The sequence below is a fragment of the Erpetoichthys calabaricus genome, chromosome 3 (genome assembly GCF_900747795.2).
Source record: "Erpetoichthys calabaricus chromosome 3, fErpCal1.3, whole genome shotgun sequence".
Taxonomy (NCBI): Eukaryota; Metazoa; Chordata; class Cladistia; order Polypteriformes; family Polypteridae; genus Erpetoichthys; species Erpetoichthys calabaricus.
The window spans coordinates 103,304,004-103,331,067 of NC_041396.2; the positions used below are offsets into that span (position 1 = coordinate 103,304,004).

Sequence of the window (27,064 nt, forward strand, 5' to 3'; positions counted from 1 at the left end):
AGGCTGGAAGGTGAAGGTATGTCCAGTAGTGGTGGGCAGCAGGGGTATTGTAGCCAGTTGCACTATAAAGCTGCTGAAGGAAGTGGGCATCAGAGGGCAGGCCTAGAGGTAGGCAATTAAGGAACTTGCCACTGTCGCTGAAAGAACCAGTCACTGGTTGTAGCTGAAGTGAAAGAAGACATTATAGGCTGCCAAATGACCACTTAGTAACCATTTGACACACACCCAGGTCTGGTCAGCCTGTGGTGGGCCAGCCTCGGCTGAGGGTGTTTTGTGGTTAAAGGCCAAAACACCCTATTTGGCTGGAGTACACACTGATGATATGTCGTATTGGTGGAAACATCATTGAGTGATCATTATCAATGTCATCCCGACAAAGAAGACATCTCCAACCCCACTCAAGGCAAGTGCTGTGTTGAATTGTCAGGGATTGTAATATCTAGTCCTTTTAAACAAACAAACATTGCTATAATATGAGTAAAGAAATTGCAAAGAGTCACAGAAGTCTGTTTTACTAGAGTTTGGTAGAAATTAGTACTTTTCATTTGGCACATTAAATAAATATTAAATTTTTGTTTTAGAATGAATTATGTAAATGCCATGTTGAACTTTTTAAAATTTTTGATGAATCACTACATTTTTACAGTATATCTACTGGATTTATTACAGGCCATGCACTGAAGTGTTTGTCCTTAATTGATAATGTGCTATTTTGTCTCTTTTTTTATTCTATCGCCATCTGTTCACTTTAACTTCATCAAAATGAAAAAAGACTTGAGAGCTGATATTTGGCAGAAAACTACAAAATAAATTATCTGAGAATGTCTATTGAATTATCCACTTTTAAAAAAATATTTTGTAATCCTTATTGAGTATTATATTTTGTAGCTACTTTTAGAACCAGACGGAAAATCGCCATATACAGTCAGGTACATAAGTATTTGGACAATGACACAATTTACATAATTTTGGCTCTGTATGCCACCACAGTGGATTTGAAATTAAGCAATCATTATGTGATTAAAGTGTAGATTTTAATTTAAGGGGCCTACCGAAAGTATTATATGAGCCATTTGGGAATGATGGCAATTTGTCTGACATAGCCTAACCCTTTCCATCTTCAGGGGCTCAAAAATATATTTATATTTGACTGACAAGCTGTTCCATAGCAAGATGGGAGCAGTTCTCTCATTATTTCATTAACTATTAAGCAGGTAAAAGGTGTGGAATTGATTCCAAGTGTGGTATTTGCATCTGAAAGCTGTCACTGTGAACTCTAAATATGAGGTGCAAAGAGCTGTCCATGCAAGTAAAAAACAGTCCTTCATTAGGCTGAGAAAACAAAACAAAACCTTCAGAGATAGCAGAAACACAAGGAGTGGTCAAATCAATCATTTGGTACGTTCTTAAAAAGAAGAAACACACTGATGAACACACCAGGTTTGGAAAACCACAGCAGACAACTGTGTTGGATGATTGCAGAATTCTGTCCTTGGTGAAGAACCCTTTCACATTTAGCCAAACCAGGGACACTCTCTGGGAGGTAGACCTATCATAGCCAAAGTCTACAATCAAGAGAAGACTCCACAAAAGTAAAGGTAGAGGATTTAACATAAGGTTCAAACCATTGGCAAACCTCAAGCATAGGAAGGCCAGTTTAGACTTTGCCAGAAAACATTTTTTAAAAGCCTATCCAGTTCTGGAACAATTTTCTTTGGACAAAGGAAACTAAAATCAATATATACCAGAATGTTGGAAGGAGAAGAGTATGGAGAAATGACTCATGATCCGATGCATACCACATCGTCTGTGAAACATTATGGAGGCAGTTTTATGGCATGATCATGCATGGCTGTGAATGGAAGTCAGTCACTGGAGTTTATTGATGATATGCCAGCTGGCAGAAGTGGCAGGATGAATTCTGAAGTGTATAGGGCTATACAATTTGCTCAGATTCCGCCAAATGCTGCAAAATTGATAGAACAATGCTTCACAGTACAGATGGACAATGAGCCAAAACATACTGCGAAAGCAAACCAGGTGCTTTTCAATGCAAAGTAGTGGAATATCCTTCAAAGGCCAAATCAGTCAACTGACCTCAACCAAATTGGACATGCGTTTCACTTACTAAAGACAAAACTGATGACAGAAACTCCAACGAACAAGCAGCAACTGAAGACAGCTGCAGTAAAGGCCTGACAAAGTATCACCAGGGTGGAAACCCAGCACTTGAAGATGGCTATGGGTTCCAGACTTCAGGCAATTATTGAGTGTAAAGAATTTTCAACCAAACATTGGAAATGTTCTTTATATTTATGGTTCCGTTAGTTTGTCCAAATACTTTTGAGCCCCTGAAAATATTGGATAATTTATAAAAATGCCTGTCTTTTCTAAACAGCTTATACAATATTTTTGTTAAACCCATTGAATTAAAGCTGAAAGTCTATACTTCAATCATATAATGACTGCTTCATTTCAAATCCATTGTGCTGGCGTACAGAGCCAAAATTATGTAAACTGTGTCACTGTCCAGCTACTTATGGACCTGAGTGTACATGGGGTAGGTAGTAATATCTGATGAAAAGAACTAGAAACAGAATGAATTTTAGTGGCAAAATAAATTGTTGATAAACAGAATTGAGTAAATATCAGAAAGACCAATACTGTAGTAGCAACTAAAACAAAGCAAAAGACAGCAACAGTAAACCTAAGAAATGTAGCTAATGTGTCCTACATGTAAACAAATAAATGTACCTTACCTAATTAAATGCTAATTATCTAGATTGTTATTTAGTCAATCTAAAAGCTTGGGCACCCACTAATATATACCCCCATCTTAAATAAGTTTGCCATTATTGTCATAAACAACATAGCCATGGCCACAAAAATATATCCCAAATGTCAGAGCTCTTAAGGAAAAAAAAATACAAACTGTCATCAAAATAACTTCACAAAAGTATCATTATCATTGAAAACAATAAAGAAAAAACATATTATTAAAGAAATTGATAATGGAAAAAAAAAATAAGGATGGTCTTAAGTTGCAAAAGTCCTGGGTTGTGACAATTCTGCAGATTTGAACAAGCACATAAAATTCCCAAATCTTTATCTTACTTATGAAAGAATCAAACTAGTGAGAAGTAGTACTGCACACTATGAACTTTATCACCATTTTCACCCATTTTGTGCTTTTGTGTGCAGCAGCACGTGCAGTATGTTCAGTCACAGTTAAGCAGCTCAGTTGACAGCTAACTCTTAAGCGTCCCAGAATCCTACAGTAAGTATGCATTCCAGCCATGCTATCTAAGGGAGTACAGCAGCTGGCATAATACAGATTCAGGAAAATCAGATGGGTCATGACTGTAGTCATGCACTAGCATTTGACGGTAATCACTGTCAAGGTCAGTTATAGAATAGTTACAGTGTTATAGTTACAGTTATAGATACAGTGAAGTGGCCACATGTAAGTCATACTCTATTTCTTATGTGTGATGACACACAGGGAGGGTCTAGTCTAGTGCTTCCACACTGTTAATGTCAGTGACCAGTAAGTGAAGTGAGGTAGCATCAGACATGTGCTGAACAACCTCAGTTTCAGAGCCAGTGGTTTGCTTAGGGTGCTTTTCTGGTGCACACCTCCATGACACAGAGGTTGTTTTATCATGTTCAGATGCACTTACTGTACCATGAAAGTTACCAACTAACCTCTTAAGTTCTTTTCTTAATGGGGTATAGAAAGAAATGTCAAAGTCAACTAAACAACTGTTACCTGTAACCTCTTTCCTGTCTCACTGTCCATATTGTACCCCACACATTCAACCTTAGGGAACTCTCATTGCAGGTGCTGCTTGCTGACTGGGACTGTCTTTGATTTCCACTCCTTTATTTCAAGCCAGTTTATCGCCGTTACAGGATTTCATAAAACATCCTTCCTGCCCTTAAAGGACTGCAGGTAGACAAGAAGCGCTACTAATTAATAATTGGACAGAGACATTGTGTTTAAGCTTTTACTTAACGATTATGTTGATTTGCATAATAACCAATAGCAACAAATATAAGCAACACAAACAATTATACCACTTGGGCAAAGTCTTCATGTCAGCAAGATGCATGTCTCTACCGAAGGTTAAATCGACAGTTGATGCTTTTGAGTCATCACTATGCCTTTTCCAACTCAATAAGGTAGTCTATCATTTTGAAAAACTGAGATGTTTAAGCATAGGTTCAACATACTACACATACTAGTGTTTCATTTTACTTTAAATCATTTGAGTTTATATTTTTGTTTTCTGGTTCAAAATACAGTAATATTGCTTCATTGTTATTTTATTAATAATTTTTAAACATTTATTCTATAAAATAAGTAAAGAAGATTTATACATTATTGATGATACAATATTTTGATTAACCTTTTCTATATGTTCTGATTTACATACAAAACCCATTAAGAGCTTGATAGGAATGGAAGTTGTTTGTAATGTGGAGCCACTGGTATTCTCAAAGCAAATTCACTACAGTCCTAACCCTAGACCCTAACCCTAACCCTAATTTAATTCAGATATGTATTCTTATGTTAAGTGGAGAAATTCAATGAGAAATCTTTATTTGCTGCCATTGTGTGTGGACAGTTTAGCTTCGATTGTGTTGGCATTTCTTTCTAAAAAGAGAAGTGATCACCACTGTAGCAATTAATGGGAGCAGTTAGTTCTTGACCTAGAACAACAACAACAACGACGACATTTATTTATATAGCACATTTTCATACAAATAATGTTGCTCAAAGTGTTTTACATGATGAACGAAGAGAAAAAAGACAAAGTAAGAATTAAAATAAGAGAACACTAATTAACATAGAATAAAAGTAAGGTCCGATGACCAGGGAGGACAGAAAAAACAAAAAAAACTCCAGACGGCTGGAGAAAAAATAAAATCTGCAGGGGTTCCAGGCCATGAGACCGCCCAGCCCCCTCTAAGCATTCTACCTAACATAAATGATCAGTCCTCATTGTATTCAGGGTTTTCATGGAAGGACTTGATGATGACAGTCACATGGACTTCTGGCCTTTAATCCATCAATGTAGGGACATCATGGTGCTTTGATTAGGTGGTGTTCGTGCAGGTCGCCACCACAGAAAACCAGAAAAAGAACAGAAGAGAAAGTAGCGGTTAGTACGGATTTTGGAGCCACCATGAATAGTAATGATAATTAATTGAATATGCAGAGCATCAGGATTAAATTAAAATGAAGTTATGAGAAAGCCATGTTAATATAATGTGTTTTTAGCAGTTTTTTAAAGTGCTCCGCCGTATCAGCCTGGCGAATTCCTATTGGCAGGCTATTCCAGATTTTAGGTGCATAACAGCAGAAGGCCGCCTCACCACTTCTTTTAAGTTTAGCTCTTGGAATTCTAAGCAGACACTCATTTGAAGATCTAAGGTTACGATTTGGAATATAAGATGTCAGACATTCTGATATATAAGATGGAGCAAGATTATTTAAGGCTTTATAAACCATAAGCAGCATTTTAAAGTAAATTCTGAATGACACAGGTAACCAGTGTAGTGACATCAAAACTGGAGAAATGTGCTCGGATTTTCTTTTCCTAGTTAGGATTCTAGCAGCTGAATTCTGCACTAGTTGCAATCGATTTATGTCTTTTTTGGGTAGTCCTGAGAGGAGTGCGTTACAGTAATCTAGTCGACTGAAAACAAAAGCGTGAACTAATTTCTCAGCATCTTTCAATGATATAAGAGGTCTAACTTTTTCTATACAGTATTTCTTAAGTGAAAAAATGCTGTCATTGTGATCTGATTAATATGCGATTTAAAATTCAGGTCACAGTCAACAGTTATCCCTAAATTCTTTACCTCCATCTTGACTTTTAATCCTAATGCATCAAGTTTATTTCTAATAGGCAATAATGGATATAATGAGGTTATCACTAAAATTTCAGTTTTCTCTTTATTTAGCTTGAGAAAATTACTACTCATCCACTCAGAAACACAAATAAGACATTGTGTTAGTGAAACAACAGAGTCTGGGTCATCAGGTGCTATTGATAAATACAGTTGTGTGTCATCAGCATAGCTGTGGTAGCTCACATTATGCCCTGAGATAATCTGACCTAATAGAAATGCCTTACATTGCAAACTGCTTTTAGAGAGAATCCAAAACCTTGGACACTGACACAGACGTGACGACAATTTACATAGCATAGCACTGCTGATGATGTCATGTAATGTGAGTTTATGGCATTTCTCTAGCAGCAGCTCAATATTGACCCAATAAACTCAACAAGGAAAATGATTCTTAAAATAAAAAAGCAAATAATTTAATACTTTAATTTATTAAAGTACCAAACCTTAAATAGAAATTTAGGCATAAGGAATATATTAAGGAAAAAATGAACAGCGATTCACGTGCCGTAACACATTGAAAGACTGAAACAGCATTCAGTCCTCCTGTAGCCTGCACAAAAAAAATAATCATCTTCCTGCTCTTTTTACTCTTTTATGTTCATTACAGTAACACTTTAGTTTAGGTAATGCAAAAATGCATCTGTTACTCATTTACTATTATGTAACAAGGCCTTAAACACTTCTTTGAGTCTTCATAACAACTACAGTTACAAAGAATCAATAAAGTGTGTATTCATCTGTGCAATGTGACTTACTGACAGAACTCAACTTTAGCGTGGTTTGATGTGGCTTAACTGAGACACATTTCTATTGATATAATATATTTAGTATAAGACCTATGAATCCTTCATAACAAGTCAATTCACCATCATGTTAATACGCCACACAGCACAGAGATGCATAACCTATCTACTGAAGTTTAAAAAATGTTATGAAGACCCAAAGGTTGCTTTGTTAAGATCTTGTTACATAAAAGGATTAAGTAATAGATGCATTTTTGCAGTACCTAAACTAAAGTGTTATACTCATTACTTTTGCTCATGCTTTGTTCTCAAACTACTTCTTTGTACTTTGTACCCCCTCTACTCTTGCACCCACATTTTCCATTATTTCTCTCTTTTTGTTTACTCATTTTCCCTGCCTTACTTCTTCCTTCCCCTTCATACAGTAATGAATCAACTATGACCTCCTTTAAGAGATATGTGCATCTTTGACATGCAGCTACAGTGACAGCTAACCAGTTTAGATTTAATTATAATAAATAATGCAAAGTATTTGAGGAATAGTTACAATTCTGGTTGTAGTCTGTGTAAAGTTTGCCCATTTCCTCATTGTCTGTGTAAGTCTTTGTCCAGGTACGGTAGTTTGTGTCCTGTGTCCTGAATTTGTGTAGTTTATGTTATCTGTTGATTTTAATTTGTCCAAGTACGAGTAAGCATGTGTTTCTGTTAAGATTAACCCCAGATGAGAAGTCCAATAACTGCCAAAAACACCTTGCCAATTCAAAACTTTCAATAAATAAGTTTATTTATTTAATGATTTCCAAAAATGAAAATTTAAGTTTGAAAACCAAAGTTTTAAATTTAAAATTCAAAGATATAAAAAAAATATCATTAAATTATTTAGGAAACCAAGTAAAGGACAACAATTGCACAATTCACAAACCAAATCATCCAAATGCAAAAGTTAAAAACCAGGAAAAAATCAAAGTGATCAAAAGAGTGCTTTACCTTTTTTTTAATTCTATTGGTTTTATTAAAATCAAATAACATTCCATACAAATAAGTCACGTTTTACAAAAATACGTTTGAAACAAATCAACCCCCACCTATGAGAAAGAGAGCTAGGCCAGCAGAGTAAAACTGTAAGCTAGTAAAAATAAGTAAATAGATAAATTAATAAATAAATAAATAAAGATAAATATAGTAAAAAAAAAGAGGGGAGAGAATCTGCTAGGATGTATTTGCTTCTAAAAAACTGATTTGTTTGGATATCAGTTCTTGTCTGCCAATAAAAGTGGGTTAAGATGCCATCTGCAATATGAGTATGTGGGGCATAGTAATTTTAGCTCCATGATCAGAGGAGCGTGGTCGGAGACAATAGCGTCATACTTACAAGATTTATTCATGGGCAAGAAATTGTTGTCTACAAAGAAATAATCAATTCTTGAGTAGCAATGATGCAGTGGTGAGTAGAAGGAATATGCTCGAGTTTGGGTTTAGAAATCTCCAGTGGTTTGATAAGTTGTGGTCAGTTACAAACTGTGTAATTGTCTTTGCAGTGTTAGATGTCATCACCCCTGTGTCTGGAGACCTATCTAGGTCTGGATTTAAAACACAATTAAAGTCCCCAGCCATTATAATGTTATGAGTGTTCACATTGGGAATGGATGCAAATAAATTTTGGATGAAGTCCCTATCATCGACATTGGGTGCATAAATATTAATTAAAATCACTTTACAGTTAAATAAATTAACCATTGACAATCACATATCTCCCTTCAGGATAAGATATTACATATGTGCTTTACCTTCTAAATGTACTGAAAGACAAAAAGGCAGTAAGTTCAAAAATAAATAGTGGGGAACAGGAGAAATAATGGAGTCAAGGGCAAAGCAAAGGTCAAAAAAACACCAGAGCCAAATCGTAAACCAACAATGTGTCAAAAAAACAGAACTTTGCTTCAAATATCCGGTAATTAAGAGTACATAGAAGTAAGTTTCTAGTTTCGTTTCAACCTCAGATACTGGGAAATGTTTTGAGGTAACCTGTATACTGGCTCACCGATGACATCACAAACAGTGCAGCCTCAATACATCATGGGAAAACAATAAAATGGCTGCGTACATAGTTAATACAAATGGTGGCAGGAAAGGTGGTAAAAAAAAATCAACTTTTAATGGAAACTGTAATTAAAATTCTTCTTGCAGAAATAGATTCCTTGGATGTTAAAAGCCCCAAAATGACAGCAAGCAAGCCCCAGAAAACTTCACAAAAGAAAACAAATCATAATAATGAAAGGAAGCCAAAGGAACATCTGTCGCAGTAGGTGTCTTAAATAAGGATGTAAGGTAATTGCAGATTAAGTCTTGGCAGCAACTGAAATTTGAGACCTAAATTAATACATTATAATGAATAATAATAATTCTTTACATTTATACAGCACTTTTCTCACTAGTCAAAGTGCTTTACATAGTGAGTGGGTAGGCACTTCAACCACCACTAATGTGCACCATCCACCTGGATGATATGATGGCAGCTATTTTACGCCAGTACTCTCACCACTCATTAGATATTAGGTGGTGAAGGGGTGAGACAAATAGGCAATTAGAGATACGGGATGATTAGGGGGCCAGAATGTCTAGGCCACGGAGGGCATTAACCAGGCCTTACTAGAGCTATGGAAAAGGGCCTAGGGCAAAATTACTCTTGACAAAAACGAAAACCAGGAGCAAAAAAGGGGGTGGAAGCAAATTTCAAAAATAAAGAAAAATGAAAACAATAAGTAAAATAAAGTGCAGCCATAACAGTTTGTTTGAGCATGACTTGTAATGAACTGGTGCTGCATATGGCATTGGTTCCTGTCTTGTATCAGAAGCTGGTAAAGCCGATGTCACATTACATGACTTTGGCTCTAGGGTGGTATGAAAAATTCGCCAACCACAGTCTCTGATCTTGTCACTAGACCATGTCGGTTTGAGCAACTGAAAACCGGTGCTAATGTCACGTTTAGCAGATGAATGCCAACTTTCAAGCACAGTCTTGTTCATCCCTTTTTGTGAGAGGTAATAACATGCTGCCTGATGGAGTAGGTGTTGTACATAGCGTTGACCAATTAACAGTTACGGCAATTTTAGCCACAGTTTTGACCTTTTTTTCTTTTTTCCATTCTGTTTTAGTATGTAAAACACAAGACACCAGAAAGTCGAGCCTTTTTTTCTATTTGTGAGGTTTAAAACATGCATGTTCCTTATTCCTCGTTGTTCTAGTCTATGCATTGTACTTCCAGATGAGCAGCCATTGGTTGCCAGCTCTCCTGCACACAGTGCCTGCCTCTATTACTAAAAGGAAAATCACATCTTTGTGAGTCACAGACTACATGGACTCAGTGACTTGGAGTCACTGGCTATTTCACATTGGTCAATCAGCTACATGGGAGTGCACCACCATCTGCCTCAGACTCGCTAAGATTATCTAAATTAGGGCTACAACTGAAAATCACTGGAAAATTCTTATAATGTGATGAGTCCAACCCCTTTCTGCAACTATGGCCATAGAATGTTATGCTACTTTTTACTCACCGTTTATCCTCCTCAGTACAGTGTCGTGTAAGCACAATATCTTGGCTTGAGATTAAACTTGCATTTTGGAGGTGTATTTATAAATGTATTCTAATTTGATAAAAACAATAAAGCAGCATGAAATCTTTCACAAAGTCTGTTTTTGAGCATACTGTGCTAACTTCGAAGCAATATCACATTTTCTTTGTTATTTATAAAATATCAGTTTGGAAACAACATAATATCTGACCTGATGTAAAAAAAATGGTTCTATTTATTTTTGTTTTAAGCTGTAACAGCAACAAATGCTGCTCTTGGTACAATGAAAGAGTTCACTGAATGCCTAGTTCACTGTTGTGTTTATTAAAATGTGATTTTACAATACAATTACTGTAACTTATTTACTCAGCAGTATTATTTTCACTAAGATAAGAAGAATTTAGTTATATTGAAATTATGGACTTAAAGTTACAATATGTCCCATTTTTGCAGTCAGATATTTTGGGTGGGCAAATTAAATTTGGGAGTATAGTTATTTTACACAGGCACTAGCTTAATGTTATCTATTACATATGTAGTAGCACTTTATGACAGTTATTTAAATGTACAAATTTAAATCTTTTTACTCCAAATTTTGGAATTAAGTTACATATATCAAATATAATAAACATGAAGGCAGCATATTTGAAATAACTTTTAAAAAGTTTTTTCACATAAGCTTGCATTTCAGAATAATAAAAAAAAGCTTTAAGTGAATATAGCTAAGCTTTCATACTGTTCTCTATGGGAATGCTTCAGCAGACAAATGGAAAAAGATTTCAAAAGCCATTTCTGTCCGAAGATTCCTTGCATTTTTACATATGAGCTGTATCTTTTTTTGCAGAATTGCATTTTTTCTTATCAGTTGAATAAAGGAAGAATAAAAACGATAAAGCATTTTTTAAAACGCCAAACTGCAGATGCAATGGGAAATATTGCATAACAGCAGTATAAGCTAGTAATGACTCATAAACACAACGGCTTACTTTACAAACATATTTTTTTCTTTTTAATCCATAATTTTACTGGTGCCAAAAAAAAAAAAAGAAAATATAATAAAATGATGAAGATTAGCCTTTACACTAACCTGTTAGGGAGGAATGGATCCCAATCCCATCAGTTTGACAAGACGCCAAGGGGCCCTACCCCAACCCTTGCCACTAGACAGAGCTAGCCTGCCGACAAGTTCATAAAAGTGCATTATTCATCCAAAGTCCAATGCTTATTTGTACTTCTATAACAGCAAGAACAATTTAACAACTTCGTTACACTAGCTGAGTAGATAGTACATGCTACATAATTTACATCTGGGGTCCGCAGCTCCAGTCCTGGTTGGCACCAGTGGCTGCAAGTTTTCATTGTAAGCCTTTTCTTAATTAGTGACCTGTTTTTGCTGCTAATTAACTTCCATCCATCCATCCATCCATTTTCCAACCCGTTAAATCAGAACACAGGATCACAGGGGTCTGCTGGAGCCAATCGCAGGCAACACAGGGCGCAAGGCAGGAAGCAATCCTGGGCAGGGCGCCAGCCCACTGCAGGCTAATTAACTTCTTTTGAATTAATTTTAATTGTCTTGTTTTTTAAGATTTGTTCCCTTGAATTTCTTTATCGTTCCTCTGAATTGCTTCATTTCTTTCCTTGAATGGCACCCAAACAGAAATGAAATGAGAAGTGAGTGAGCCAACAGGAGATCAACTAAGTCAGGGCCTCAAACTCCAACCAGTTTCACTCCAACCAGTTGCATAATTAGACTCTGTTTCTTGTTGTTAATTAAACCCGTTCTTTAATTCCATGGCCTGTTGCTGCTCTCATTGTGTAATAGCACACATTTTTGAAATTGTTGATTTTCTCTTTTCTAAGAGTACAGTTAAAATGTTTTTTGGATGTGAGCAGATCAGCATTCCTGAGACCGTCGTCCTCTTTCTTTATTATCAGATATTGTATGATGGACACAGTTTGCTGGTCATGTTTTTGGCTCATTTTGTATCTCATTATTTTTGGCTGCTAATTAAGGAAAAGGGGTCTGAGTCTTCAAGAGCAAGTCAAATAAAATTAATTCAAAATAAGTTAATTAGCAGCAAAAACAGGTCACTAATTAATTTAGAATGAAAACCTGCAGCTACTGGGTCCCTCCAGGACCGGAATGGGGACCCTTGATTTGCATAATGATAATTTGTGTTGGAATTCACATGCTTTTTGTGAAAAACTAGGAAGTAGTGAAAAGACAACAATAGCCAATAAATGCACTGACCCTCTAATGCAGGGGTAGGCAACGTCGGTCCTGGAGTGCCACAGTATGTGCAGGTTTTTGTTCCAACCCAGTTAATTGCTCCTTATTAGCAATAAGATGTAAAAGACAAAGTAGCCAGCAGTTCTCCAGCTAGCTTTTTTCCAATTACATCTGTGTGTTCATCATGCATGGTTTGATTTAATAAAACACTTAATAGAAAAATGTGACAGACTGAAAATGATCTGTTTTAGGCTTCAAATCATTTGGATGATATCCTTGGAAAGGAAAAAAATCTACGATATAAATCCTTACATTGCACAGACTAACAAGCCATAAAATTAAATAAGGTCTGAGATTGGCAATGATTGGTTTCTAATTAAGCAATTGGGTTGGAATGAAAACCTGTAGCCACTGTGGCTCACCAGGACCAACATTGCCTACCCCTGTTTTACATCTTATTGCTAATAAGGAGCAATTAAAACACTGAATGCAGCAGTTTAAGATTGAAATAAGCAATTAAGGTTGGAGAACCTTAACAAGCGAGACCACTAAAATGAAGCATTAAAATGTCACTTAAGTAATATGTGCTTCATCAGCAATAATTGAGTTCTCGTTAAGGAACTGGGTTGGAACAAAAACCTGCACATACTGTGGCACTCCAGGACCGACGTTGCCTACCCCTGCTCTAATGTACTCATTTCTAATCCTATCCATCCTCGTCACACCCAGTGCAAATCTTAGCATCTTTAACTCTGCCACCTCCAGCTCTGTCTCCTGCTTTCTGGTCAGTGCCACTGTCTCCAACCCATATAACCCATGGAAACGTATTCACAAGCGAGGAGAGTGTGTTGAGCAGATGGAAAGAGTACTTTGAGAGGCTGATGAATGAAAAGAACAAGAGAGAGAAGATGTGGAATGATGTGGAGATAGTGAATCAGAAGTGCAACGGATTAGCAAGGAGGAAGTAAGGATAGCTATGAAGAGGATAAAAAATGGAAAGACCGTTGGTCCAGATGACATACCTATGGAAGCATGGAGGTGTTTAGGAGATATGGCAGTGGAGTTTTTAACCAGATTGTTTAATGTAATCTTGGAAAGTGAGAGGATGCCTGAGGAGTGGAGAAGAAGTGTACTGGTGCCAGATATTTAAGAATAAGGGGGATGTGCAGGACTCCAGTAATTACAGGGGAATAAAATTGATGAGCCACAGCATGAAGTTATGGGAAAGAGTAGTGGAAGCTAGGTTAAGAAGTGAGGTGATGATTAGTGAGCAGCAGTATGGTTTCATGCCAAGAAAGAGCACCACAGATGCGATGTTTGCTCTGAGGATGTTGATGGAGAAGTTTAGAGAAGGCTAGAAGGAGTTGCATTGCGTCTTTGTGGACCTAGAGAAAGCATATGACAGGGTGCCTTGGGAGGAGCTGTGGTATTGTATGAGGAAGTCGGTAGTGGCAGAGACGTATGTAAGAGTTGTACAGGATATGTACGAGGGAAGTATGACAGTGGTGAGGTCTGCGGTAGGAGTGACGGATGCATTCAAGTTGGAGGTGGGTTTACATGAGGGATCGGCTCTGAGCCCTTTCTTATTTGCAATGGTGATGGACAGCTTGACAGACGAGATTAGACAGGAGTCCCCGTGGACTATGATGTTTGCTGATGACATTGTGATCTGTAGCGATAGTAGGGAGCAGGTTAAGGAGACCCTGGAGAGGTGGAGATATGCTCTAGAGAGGAGAGCAATGAAGGTCAGTAGGAACAAGACAGAATACATGTGTGTAAATGAGAGGGAGGTCAGTGGAATGGTGAGGATGCAGGGAGTAGAGTTGGCGAAGGTGGATGAGTTTAAATACTTGGGATCAACAGTACAGAGTAATGGGGATTGTGGAAGAGGGGTGAAAAAGAGAGTGCAGGCAGGGTGGAATGGGTGGAGAAGAGTGTCAGAAGTAATTTGTGACAGACGGGTATCAGCAAGAGTGAAAGGGAAGGTCTACAGGACGGTAGTGAGACCAGATATGTTATATGGGTTGGAGACGGTGGCACTGAACAGAAAGCAGGAGACAGAGCTGGAGGTAGCAGAGTTAAAGATGCTAAGATTTGCACTGGGTGTAACGAGGATGGATAGGATTAGAAATGAGTACATTAGAGGGTCAGCTCAAGTTGGACGGTTGGGAGACAAAGTCAGAGTGGCTAGATTGCGTTAGTTTGGACATGTGCAGATGAGAGATGCTGGGTATATTGGGAGAAGGATGCTAAGGATAGAGCTGCCAGGGAAGAGGAAAAGAGGATGACCTAAGCGAAGGTTTATGGATGTGGTGAGAGAGGACATGCAGGTAATAGGTGTAACAGAGCAAGATGCAGAGGACAGAAAGATATGGAAGAAGATGATCCACTGTGGCAACCCCTAACGGGAGCAGCCAAAAGAAGAAGAAGAAGATTCAATTATAAACTACAAATACAGTAAAACTCCATAACAACACATCCTGCAATAGCATTGCACTGACTTCCTCTCCTACAAGTGATCACAAAAATCCTGGGCAGTAGCTTGTTCAAGCTGAGACTGTCCTTCTTAAAGCCAAATAAGTGGTGTTGCGCTGAATTTGGCAGACATTAACCATATGGCTACAGGTGCTAAGGCCTACAAGCTGCACATGCATGCTGAGTGATTATGTGTGGCTTCAAACAGTAACATTTTGGATTGTGTGGAAATCAAGAATAACACATAATTAAGTTAGTTTTTGTCAATTTTTCAAACTTGCTTATTCAGGAAAGGGTCTGACCAGCATGAGTCAGACGCAAATATATATCATAGGTGCATTAATAATTGAGAAAAGTTGAAGTACACAAGGCTTATGGAGGACTTCTTCCTGTGGGGCAGGGAAAAAAACCTGCAGCTTAACGTCATCAAGATAAAAGAGTTGGCTGTGGACTTCTGGCATGCCAAAGAGTCTCCATTAATATCCAACAGCAAAGCTGCAGCATCATACATCACCACTGGCCTAGGTCAGCAGTTCTACACCAGCAGTTTCACAGTGAATACTGAGGTTAGGGTTAGTGTGGTTAGCATGTAGCATAAAGGGTTATGTTTAGGGGTAACTTGAGAGTTAGGACTTAGTGTGGTTAGCATGCAGTATAGACATACACTGACATTACTTTTGCCATGAAACTGCTGCTGTAGAATTGCTGGCCTAGATCTGTGGTGACATATGGTGCTGCAGCACTGTGGTTGGATCCTTCTCAGAGCCTCAGACTAGAGACCATTCAAGGGGAGGACATGCAAGTGGTGGAGGACAGCTACAAGTAATTGAGGGTTCACATAAACAGTAAACTGGACTGGTCTGACAACACAGTGGCTCTGTACAAGAAGGCACAGAGCAGACTGTACTTCCTGAGGATATTTGGGTCTTTTGATGTATACAGAAAGTTGCTGTAAATATTGTACCAATCCATAATATCCATTGTATTGTTCTATACTGTGGTCTCCTGGGGAAGCAACTTGAGAACAAAAGGTGCCACAATGCCTGAACAAACTTATCAGGAAAGCCTGATCCATCACAGGGCTAAACCTGGAAAAAATGGAAACTGTCGTAGAAACAAGAATTGTGAAAAATTTGGATGCCATCATGAAAAATCCCCTCCATCAACGCCAGACGGTGCTGTTTTACAGCACTTTAAACCATAGGCTCATTCTGCAGTGGTGTGCTAAGAAGCGCCTCTGGGGATCTTTTATGCCTGCTAGTGTCAGGCAGTTCAATGCCTCTTCCAGACAACTCAGATTAAATGCATATACTCATTCAGATCATTTTGAAGCTTCTGCTCAATATACATTTATCTATTGATCTATGCATTGATTGATAGTATTATTTCTCCTGTGAGTCCGTATCTTTATTTATTATTCATCTAAATTTACCTTGATATTAATAAATTTTATCTAGTCTACATTAAGATAAGGAAGGAACAGTGCCTAGATAGGGCACTAGTCCACCGCAGGGTGAACAGATTCTCATTATGACCAATTTAACAATATCAATCCACCTAACCTGCATGCCCTTAGACTGTGGGAGAAAACCGTAACAGCCAAAGGAAACCCACAGGGAGAACATGCAGGCTTCACACAGGGTGCACCCAGGAAGCAAACATTGGCGTCCTTTCTGCAAGGCAGCAATGCTGGCACTACATGAACAGGATGATTTGTGCTCTTTTTGTACTGCTGAACAGGGGTCTTTAGTGCGTCCCTTTGTTCCGTATGTTTTCAAAATCATTTTACACTGATTTGCAAAGGTTTGTTTTTAAGAAAATAAAGGATTTAACATTAAATTGTATTGTGTAAGACAAAACATGGGAAAAATAATATTTATTTGTTATAATCTCTGTTTACTCTCCTTAAAGTCTGTTTAAGAATTTCTATCGGTAGTCATATTCAGATCATGCTTAAAAGAAAACTCTTTCTCTCTTACAATTTATCTAACATATCTGTAGCTCTATGTGTTTCCTCTCTACCTACTTTACTGATTCTGCTTCTTTGACAGCTTATATTGTCACTCTCCTAGGTTTGTTTTCATCTGATTATTTATATATGGAATAATGCTATCTTCTTACTTGTGTCTTCAAATTGTCCCCTTTTTCTGCTGGGTATAGTGTATCCGTGAAGCATGTTATTTAATATTAAGATTTCTTTATTCGTTAAAAAAACATGATTCAATCTTTATTTTATGAGATCACCTAAATTTAAATTGTCAAATTATGTTATTGGAGACTGGTTATTTATTAGTTTTAACTGTAACGCCAACATATTTTTACATTGATGTTAATGTTTAATATTTTCACTTTGTGCTGAATGAATTTAAAACATTCTGTAGAATTCAGGCTGGGGTTGTTGGCGTTAAGTATGAATCATGAGTTAAATGAGAGTTAAGTATGAAGGGTAAGACTTGCATACATATCAAGTGTCTAATATATAAACTGGCTTTAAAAGTTGAAAACAATATTTTCATTTCAAATATCTCAAAACTACAATTTGTACCACTTGTCAACACCGAGAGCTTTCGAACTAAAAATGGTGCATTTCAAAGATACATGTCAGTACTTGACATTGGTGTACATTTTCCTGCTTTTCACATATTGTACTGTGAATATCATTCTTTAAAATTGTGTTAATATCTGTTATGTTATTAAGATGATAGTTACTGGTGCAATCTCTGTTAAATGTCTCTTAACTTTGTGTTTTGCGTGTCTACATAGAAGGGGCAGGTGCCTTTTAGCTTTCAGGACACAGTTTTAAAACTTCCATGGTGTTTGAAGAAACATGCAGGATGAGCAAAACAGCCAAATTTTGTTTCCCGTTCAGTTTTACAATTGCAAATCTCAATAAAAATATAGATTTGACTCAAACAGAGATGGTGAAGATTTCATACTTTTGTACTGTTCAAAATGTCTGTTTGTGTGTTTTATTGATTTTAGGTTAATCCTTTAAATTGTCTTCTAATTTTTTCCCAAAAATATTGACCATTTTGCCTACTGTTTTGAGGTTCTACAGTTATGTATAATGAACCCCCCTATATCCTAATGCATGTAGTATGTGGATTAAATGTGTGTATACAGTATATATATAGTGAATGCCATGCTGGACCCTTTCTTGGCTAGGATGCTATAATGGAAGGACAGCATGGAAGGAGACATAAGGACTGAATATACAAACGGATAAATTAATGGAAAATGTGGGGGTGCTGGTGCACCCAGGGCAGTTCCTCCCTAGTATATGGACCCTGTTCTGAGGAACAGCCCTGTTGGGGTCTTTGGGTGCTACCAGGGGTGGCTGCAGAGAGAGGGACTCCCTGCTCAGGAGGCTTCCGTCTCACCCATATGTGCTTCCGACGGGCTATGTCCTGGTACCAGAAGTACTCCTGGGTTTGACATAAAAGTGAGCGAACCAACTTCCTCCGGTGAGTCAGAGTCAGGAGGCAGAAGGAAAAGCTCACTTGGAGGTGGAAAAAGGAAAAATATGTATTACAAGACTGTGGAACTGGCCTATAAAAAGGTATTTTTTGAAAATAAATCATTTTGTTCCTGGGACTGTTTAATGCCGCGTGTCTGGAGTTTTGGGGCTCAATGGTGTCCCCTGTCTTTTTATTTATACTGTATATAAATGCTGGCCATGTAAGGAAATATATCCAATGAAAGAAAATAAAAAAAACAAAAGTAATACATTTAATTTACAATTGTTTATTAAATGTTTATTCTACAACAAATTTGGTATTCTATTTGTTTCAATAAAAGAATATTATAAAATGGTGTTTATAAGAGTGTGCCATGCAGTAAGCAAGATGAGTTCCTGAAGCTGACACGGTAAACTTCACCTCCTCACAGTCCTTAAATTGGAGTATGCTGTTTCTGTAAGTGGGTGAATGGATAGATATTGTAAAATACAATTAAATTTTACCTTTTTTCTTTTATTTTATTATTCATTAGAAGTATGCATTACCATATTAATGTATTAAATTGTTTTTGATATATTTTCTCTTTCAGGGACAGGAAGTGTTTAAAAGACTTCTAAATCTTCATCTGCATCAGAAAACCCTGAAAATAGCAAGTGATTTGAATCACAAAGACTCCAGTGAACTGAAACAACTTGCTAAACATGGTAAGTGGTGAAGGGACAGGTAATGTAGGCCAAAGAAGTCCTGCTTAAAAAAATAAATGTTCAATAAACAAATAATACAGCAAATTATTTCACATTGCACCTGAAACAACGTAGGCCTACATCCGAATGTGAACCTATTCTGCAAGGGCCATGTCGTCTTCTCTCAATCATCTGATACAATTAAAAACAAAATTCTGTAACTAGTACAACTACAGCACTGGGTACACATACAGTACATAGGACTGGCTTAAAAATTCCAGATAAACTACTAGCATGACAGTGAAAAGATTTTTCATTTATCAAAATGAAAACAGCTAGAAAATATATACAAAAGTCACCTTAAGAGACAGAATAATACTGTAGACATACTAAGTAAATATAAAAATATTAATAAGTACACCATTAAATGATATTAAAAAGAACAGTCAGTTACAAAGCTTTCTGTTGGCAACACTTATTCTGTATAAAAATAGCTTTTGGACACATGCCACCCATCTGCTCCTTCAGAGGTGGTCGTCTTCTCAGCATGCCCTTACAGTTGTTGATTCACACAAGAAGAAGTTGCACTATGAGGATAATGAACAAGGCAGTACCCTGTCAAGTTTGATAAACAGAACATGCCATTATTTGAGGACACGTTGATTGAAGAAAAAAAAAAAAGTTGAAAAAAAAAATAAAAACATGATGACAAAGTAAAACAAAGTTGTTTAAATAATCAAGTCCGTTATCCAAAGAGCACTCAAAAAGCAGAAGTTGATATAAGGGCAAGTAAAAGGAACAGGAATGATATCAGAAAAGATAGGACCAAAGCGAATATGGTTCTTTACTTGGTGAAGAACTGTTTAATTCTGGGAAGAGTTCTTTGCATTTGAAGTTATTTCTTTGTGCTTTGAAAATTTTCCTAATATGTAGGGAAAAAAAATGACATCTTTAATGCATGGTAGACAACCTACAGTATAGCAGGACACTAACAGATTAAGAAAACTTGGACTTGGCCTGCGTTATTGTACGGCAAGAGTATTTCACAAATCTGTTACCATCTACACAAGGTAATTTACTGTATGGAGTCTGTTATGGATCTAAATAAATAAATGTTCTTCCTTGAACCATTGTGTCGATGGGTCTTTTGGGAACAGCAATTCCATTTATATTCATAGAGAATGTCCAATAAATAGTTCTTTTTATACAACACTCGTATCTTGAAAACTATTATTAAAAAAGTTGTACACATCTTGCAGAGCCAGATGTGATTCTTGAATGAGAACACATGTCTGGGGTCAACTCGCTTAAACTTTTGTAGTGAATAGTTGTGAAATCTGCTGCTGAAAAGGCTCCACCAACAGGGTTTCTTCCTTAATATCCACCCAAATTTCTTCCAGTATGTGAACTTTAGACATTGCACTGTTCTATTTCCTTTCATGTATTACAAACATATGTAAAATAAGTCTTGAAAAACATAGAGAGAGAAAAAGAAACTAAACAAAAGACTTGACACAGAGAGAAAATAAAAAGCTAAACTTGCTGTTATCATTTCAGGAGCTCAGTAGCACAAGGTAACTAAAGCTTAATGATTAATTTGTATATTGTAATGAAAGCTGCGACAGAATAGACAGACACACACGTAGATCACTGCAGGTACTTGGCCCCACCCATTTGAGAAGTGTTTCTTTCTGTCATTTTGACTATTGCATCACTATATGACATAACAACAGTAAATAGAATTTAAATAAGCATTGTTGTCTATGTATATATTACATGTTAAAACACTGTAGCCATATTCTGGAATGGTATGTTCAGAGTTTCCTGTTAGACTGTAATGTTAACTTACTTTGGTTATCTGTTCACATGTTCAGTCATCCATGGTTCTGCTGGAATGGTGTCAGTGTCATTATGCACATATAATCTTTGGGGTGTTTTGAGTACTGAAATTTGCACCTATTGTGGCTCTTTATTATCATGTCTCTTAACGGCCGTCCTTTTCGTCTCCTTTTGATGGGGTGTGACACTCAATTTACTTCAATGCATTTTTTGAAATTGATATCTTTATGAATGCTGATGACAATTCTTTTAGCCTTACATCGACTCTGTCACTATGACCGTAACTGGAAACAGACAGCACGTACAGCAATTACTGCATGACATCATTCACTTTTACTACTAGTTCATTGATGTCTTCAAATGCCAATGTTTAATCTGATTTTACATGTTATACAACAGGTTATGCTTATTTTCAACATATGACGTGCATTTATATGTTTATTTGGGGGATTTTATGGTTTTAGATAGTTTATTGTAATCAGAAGCTTGTTGTCTGTTGGACTAGGTTAACAAATGCACCATTGCTCTTGTAGTACTAGGGTGTTGTACCGTGTTAGCCATTATGAATGTAGAGAAAAGCCAAGCAAAATGACACCTTTTATTGGCTAACTAGAAAGATTACAATATGCAAGCTTTCGAGGCAACTCAGGCCCCTTCTTCAGGCAAGATGTAATCCTTTGTAAACCATTGCTCTTTGAAATTCAGAATCATCACCCTATCTTTGTGCGTTGCCTTCCTGAGATATTGTATTGGTTTAGAAATGTGATACTCAATAAGCCATCTCAATGTTTTTAAGCAAAATTTACTCATGGTTGTCTGCAGATGTATGTACTACTGTATATGCTTGGCTATGCGAGTCTAAGGTGTGTCTAACAAAACACATGGTTTCCTTTATGCATTGTTTCTCTGCTTCAAATCCCCAAGCTGCTGCTTAGAATACTTAACTAAATTATTTTTAAACATAGTGAAATCACTTTTTCAAAAAAAGCCCTGTACATCTGCCACCCTCAGATCAGTAATAGAACTCCTTTTAACTTGTATAAACAAGCTTTTTGGTGCAGAGACAAAGTATATTCTGTCCTAGCATTATCCAATTCATGATCATGGAAGGGTGTGACGCCAGCTTTGGGCACCAAGCACGAACCAGTCCTGAACAAGTAATCAGTCCTTTGTTGAATACATTAATTCATAAACCTACATTAACTCACACTCTGTGTCTTCTGTTAAACTAACTTACATATGGGAAGAAATTTGATACCGAGAGAAGAAATACATATACAAAGAACAAATGCAGATTTCACATCAACTCAAACTCATATCCTTGCAGCTGTGAGACAATAGTACCAATCACTCTGCCAAACCTACTATAGCTTAACCTAACCAAACCAAACTAAAACTTTTTAATACTGTACAGGGCTCCGGTCTATTACATGGCATATTGGCATATGCACCCACACTGTCAATAAACTTCTATATATAGATGGGCTTGGGCTTGGGCATGCACCTCTGCCTCAGGAAGCTGAGTCCACAGTTCTCATACCTGGACTCTCAAAGAGTGCAGTCCAGTGGTCATGTCTGGTCCCATGGTGATTAAGTTCTGCTGTACATTCATTTCCAGCAATAATCATGCAAACTACACCACTGTAAAAGAGGAGACATGACAAAGTTAAACATTTGGGGTGCACCGCCTTGGGTAAACCCCATGTAATTAGTTTTCAGCATGCAAACCAATGCAGCGACCTTTTAGCAGACACGAGTTCAAAACAGAACTGAAGTAGGCTAGTGGCCCTCTTGGTCATATATAGGTCTTCAACAGAAAGGGGAAGGTCGAGGAGGGCAGACATCAGAAGTGATGTCAGCACTGGAGTGGAGGTTAGGCTTCCTTTCCGCAGAGGAAGGAAGAGAGAAGGCATTAAACCACAGTGCCAGCCCCTGGTTTGGCGAGTTGTCCCCTACACCCATGCGTGTGACTATATATAGATATGTAATTTATTAATTAATTAATATATCATTTAATTTCCCATCCTGTTTAATAGAATTCTGAAGTTTGCAGAGTACTTAAGTAAATATGAGATCACTGGCCACTAAAAAGGAACTAGTCCTAGATAAAGAGCCAGGTAATCATAGAGCAAAATTTTGTGCACAAAACCACACACTCATATATAGCTTACTTTGAGTCACAAAGTAAACTAACATACACATTCTTAGGATGTTGCAGGACAACTGGAGTAACTGAATACAGATGCGCAGATCATACAGATTGTCACATAGACATTGACCAAATTGGGATTTGAAAGCAGTTTCCAGGAACATTGAGACAGTAGTAATTGATAAACAACTTTTTTTAAGTATAATTCACAGAAATCTGCTAGTTTCTATCTTCTGTAGTTGCACACTGAGGGAACAAAATAAAGCAAACACATTGGCTTTATATTCTCTTTTGCTAACTTCACTTCTTTTTCTGGCACAGGTGCTGAAGTTCACTACCTAAACATGACAGCTTTAACTAAAGGACAAATGCACGCATCTTTCTGGGTGGTGGACAAGAAGCACATTTATATCGGAAGTGCAAATATGGACTGGCATTCCATGGCACAGGTAAAACAGGACTTTTTTTTAAGATGGAATAACCAAGTATTCTTTGTTTGGTTTCATAATGTAAAATTGTTAATTAATCTATATTTATGATCAGTATGTGTATATGAGGACAACTCAGCAGTAGTTAATGATACAGCCACAAGGATTCAGCATATTGGGTTTGAATCCTACATCTTGGTCTCTATTTGCACATTCTTCTGCTTCTATCCCTCAATAAGATAGCATCATAGATTTATTCAAATTAGTGCTGTGTCCTGCCATTACAGAAGCAGAATTCAAGATGTTTAAACTGTTTTTATGTTATTATTGGCTAATACACTTGCTTCCCAGCTTGCTGTTAGTGAGTAACTAGGCACACATAAACTGTATGCTTTAGGGTTCCTGCTTAACATTGCAGTATTGCTAAGAGAAAAACACACTAATATCAGCAACTGACAATGTATGCTGTTAAACCTCAACCAGAAACTCTTAAGTTCCAGATATCAGGATTATCATACCCTTTTTAATGGAAGTCCACCTCTTCATTTAAGTAGCAGGTATCTAGACGAAAAGCAAAAAAAATCACTTTAATCCTAAAAGTGTGTTTCCAAATTACTAGCACAAATTTCCCCACACTTATTGCTGGAGAGCTTGTAAACTTGCCAGCATATAAATGAATGTGCTGTTAGAAGGCAGTGCACTCTGTACACTCTGAGGGCCAACAATAAGGAGGATAGAGTGCTGAGGCCTGAGAAGAAACATAATGCTAGATAACAGGAAACCTAGCAAGTACCTAAACCTGTATCTAGTAAGAGAGGGAGATAAAGAAGGTGAAAGAGCAACAACATTTACTTCTATAGTTCATTTTCATACACAGGATGTGCTGTAGCTCAAAGTGTTTTATAAGATGTCTAAAAATGGTTAAAAGCAAAAAAAAGTAAATTAATATTAGATACCAATTACAATGAATAAATAAAATATAAAAATACATAATATATAAATAAGTAATAGAAAAGTAGAGTCCTTATATATAGAATGTGCTTTTAGGTCTCTAAAGAGGAGTTTGATAGTAAGTTCAGATGGATGGGGAGGACAAAAAAAAATAATAATAATATAAGCTATAAATTAAATAAAATAATCTTCAGAGCTTCCAAGGCCAATAGACTGTCCAGCACCCACTAAATATTCTATCTGACATAAATGCATTTACATCATTCCTGATTGTTAGGCCTCATCTTAGAGGATTCTGTGCAGTGCGTCTCAAGGAAAGCTGAAGCATCCACTTTCATTCAGACATCACAGGCAGTGCTCAGTGCTCAGTGCTTAGATTACAGTGTTGATACTGCAGGATGCCAACACAGAAATTATTACAAATTCATTGAGAAATAAGACAAATTTATGCATAGGTAGTTTTTTAGGAGTACAACAAAAATGTAGCTACAAAAAAGCTAAATTGAAAACGTTGTTTTTTTAAGAGCTTATTAAATTGGTCCACAGTGCTAGCAAATGGCTGTCTCACCAGTCCTGTTATACTTGGCTTTTGGAATAGTAAGCAGACCACCATTAAAGAATCTAATGTTACGACTTGGGATGTAAGTGGAATGTAGGGGGACAGGCATTCCAAAGTATAAGATGGAGAAAGATTACTTAAGGATTTTATATAACATTAGTAGTATTTAAAAGACAATCCTAAAGGACACAGGTAACAAATGTAACAATGTGAAAACTTGTGAGATTTGTTCAAATTTTCATTTTATGGTTAAGATTTTTGCTGTTGCATTTTGAACCAACTGTAACCAATTGATATTTTTCTTAGGTAGTCCAGTTATCAGTCCACTACAATAATCTAGCTGACTAAAAACAAAAGTGTGAATTAATTTCTCAGCATCTTGCAACGTTATAAGAGTTCTAACCTTTGCAGTGTTCCTTAAATGGAGAAATGCAGTCCTAGTACAGTAATCCCTCCTCCATCGCGGGGGTTGTGTTCTAGAGCCACCCGCGAAATAAGAAAATCCGCGAAGTAGAAACCATATGTTTATATGGTTATTTTTATATTGTCATGCTTGGGTCACAGATTTGCGCAGAAACACAGGAGGTTGTAGAGAGACAGGAACGTTATTCAAACACTGCAAACAAACATTTGTCTCTTTTTCAAAAGTTTAAACTGTGCTCCATGACAAGACAGAGATGACAGTTCTGTCTCACAATTAAAAGAATGCAAACATATCTTCCTCTTCAAAGGAGTCCGCGTCAGGAGCACTGAATGTCAGAAAGTGAGAGAAAACCAAACAAATCAATAGGGCTGTTTGGCTTTTAAGTATGCGAAGCACCGCCGGTACAAAGCTGTTGAAGGCGGCAGCTCACACCTCCTCCGTCAGGAGCAGGGAGAGAGAGAGAGAGAGAGAGAGAGAGAGAGAGAGAGAGAGAGAGAGATAGAGAGAGACAGAGAAAAACAAACATGCAAAAATCAATACATGCCCTTTGAGCTTTTAAGTATGCGAAGCACTGTGCAGCATGTCGTTTCAGGAAGCAGCTGCACAAAAGATAGCAACGTGAAGATAATCTTTCAGCATTTTTAGACGAGTGTCCATATTGTCTAGGTGTGCGAACAGCCCCCCTGCTCACACCCCCTACGTCAGGATCAGAGAAAGTCAGCGCAAGAGAGAGAGAGAGAGAGAGAGAGAGAGAGAGAGAGAGAGAGAGAGAGAGAAACAAAAGTAAGTTGGGTAGCTTCTCAGCCATCTGCCAATAGCGTCCCTTGTATGAAATCAACTGGGCAAACCAACTGAGGAAGCATGTACCAGAAATTAAAACACCCATTGTCCTCAGAAATCCGCGAACCAGCAAAAAATCCGCGATATATATTTAAATATGCTTACATATAAAATCCGCGATAGAGTGAAGCCGCGAAAGGCGAAGCGCGATATAGCGAGGGATCACTGTAACATAGCTAATGTCAGTCTTATTATTACGCCTAAATTCTTTACTTGCACCTTGAATTTTAGTGCTACAGGATCAAGTTAATTTCTAATACCCTCATTACTTCCATTTTTACCAACAATTAAAATTTCAGTTTTTTCTTTATTTAGCTTGAGGAAATTACTACTCGTCTGTTCAGAAATCTAAGTAAGACATTGGATGAGAGGGCCTAGAGCGTCTGGGTCATCAGCTGCTGTAGATAAGTAAAGCTGTCTGTCATCTGCGTAACTGTTGTAGTTCACCTTCAATATAATCTGGTTTAATGGAAAAGAAAGAGAAAGAGTGAGGCTGGGGTGGTGTGGCAAGAAGGTGCAACAGCCTAGGTCTACTGGATAAGGACGCTGTGGCCAAGTTGCTAATTCCAGGGTAAGTCTTAGGAGGACTGGGAGAAGGGTAATAATAATCATAATACTAATATTAATAGTATACTTCATTTGATTTTAAGGACACTTTACAAGATAAAACAATAAAATATTTGTGTTAGCGAAAAAAAAAGTAATTAAAAATAAGAAATAAAATAAGAGAGGGAGAAAAAGCTGTCTAGTTTGAAGAGGTGAGTTTATGTTTCTTATATTCTACCAA

The 27,064-nt window shown here is 37.1% G+C and overlaps 1 protein-coding gene across 1 annotated transcript in view; it reads left to right on the forward strand.

Moving 5' to 3' along the window:
• The window catches only part of pld5 (phospholipase D family, member 5), a 184,669-nt gene that overhangs the window by 59,056 nt on the left and 98,549 nt on the right, over positions 1-27,064 (forward strand). The window contains exons 5-6 of the mRNA XM_051924697.1: positions 18,994-19,108; positions 23,397-23,524. Of these exons, the coding sequence (XP_051780657.1) occupies positions 18,994-19,108; positions 23,397-23,524 (243 nt within the window). The remainder of the gene's footprint in view (positions 1-18,993; positions 19,109-23,396; positions 23,525-27,064) is intronic.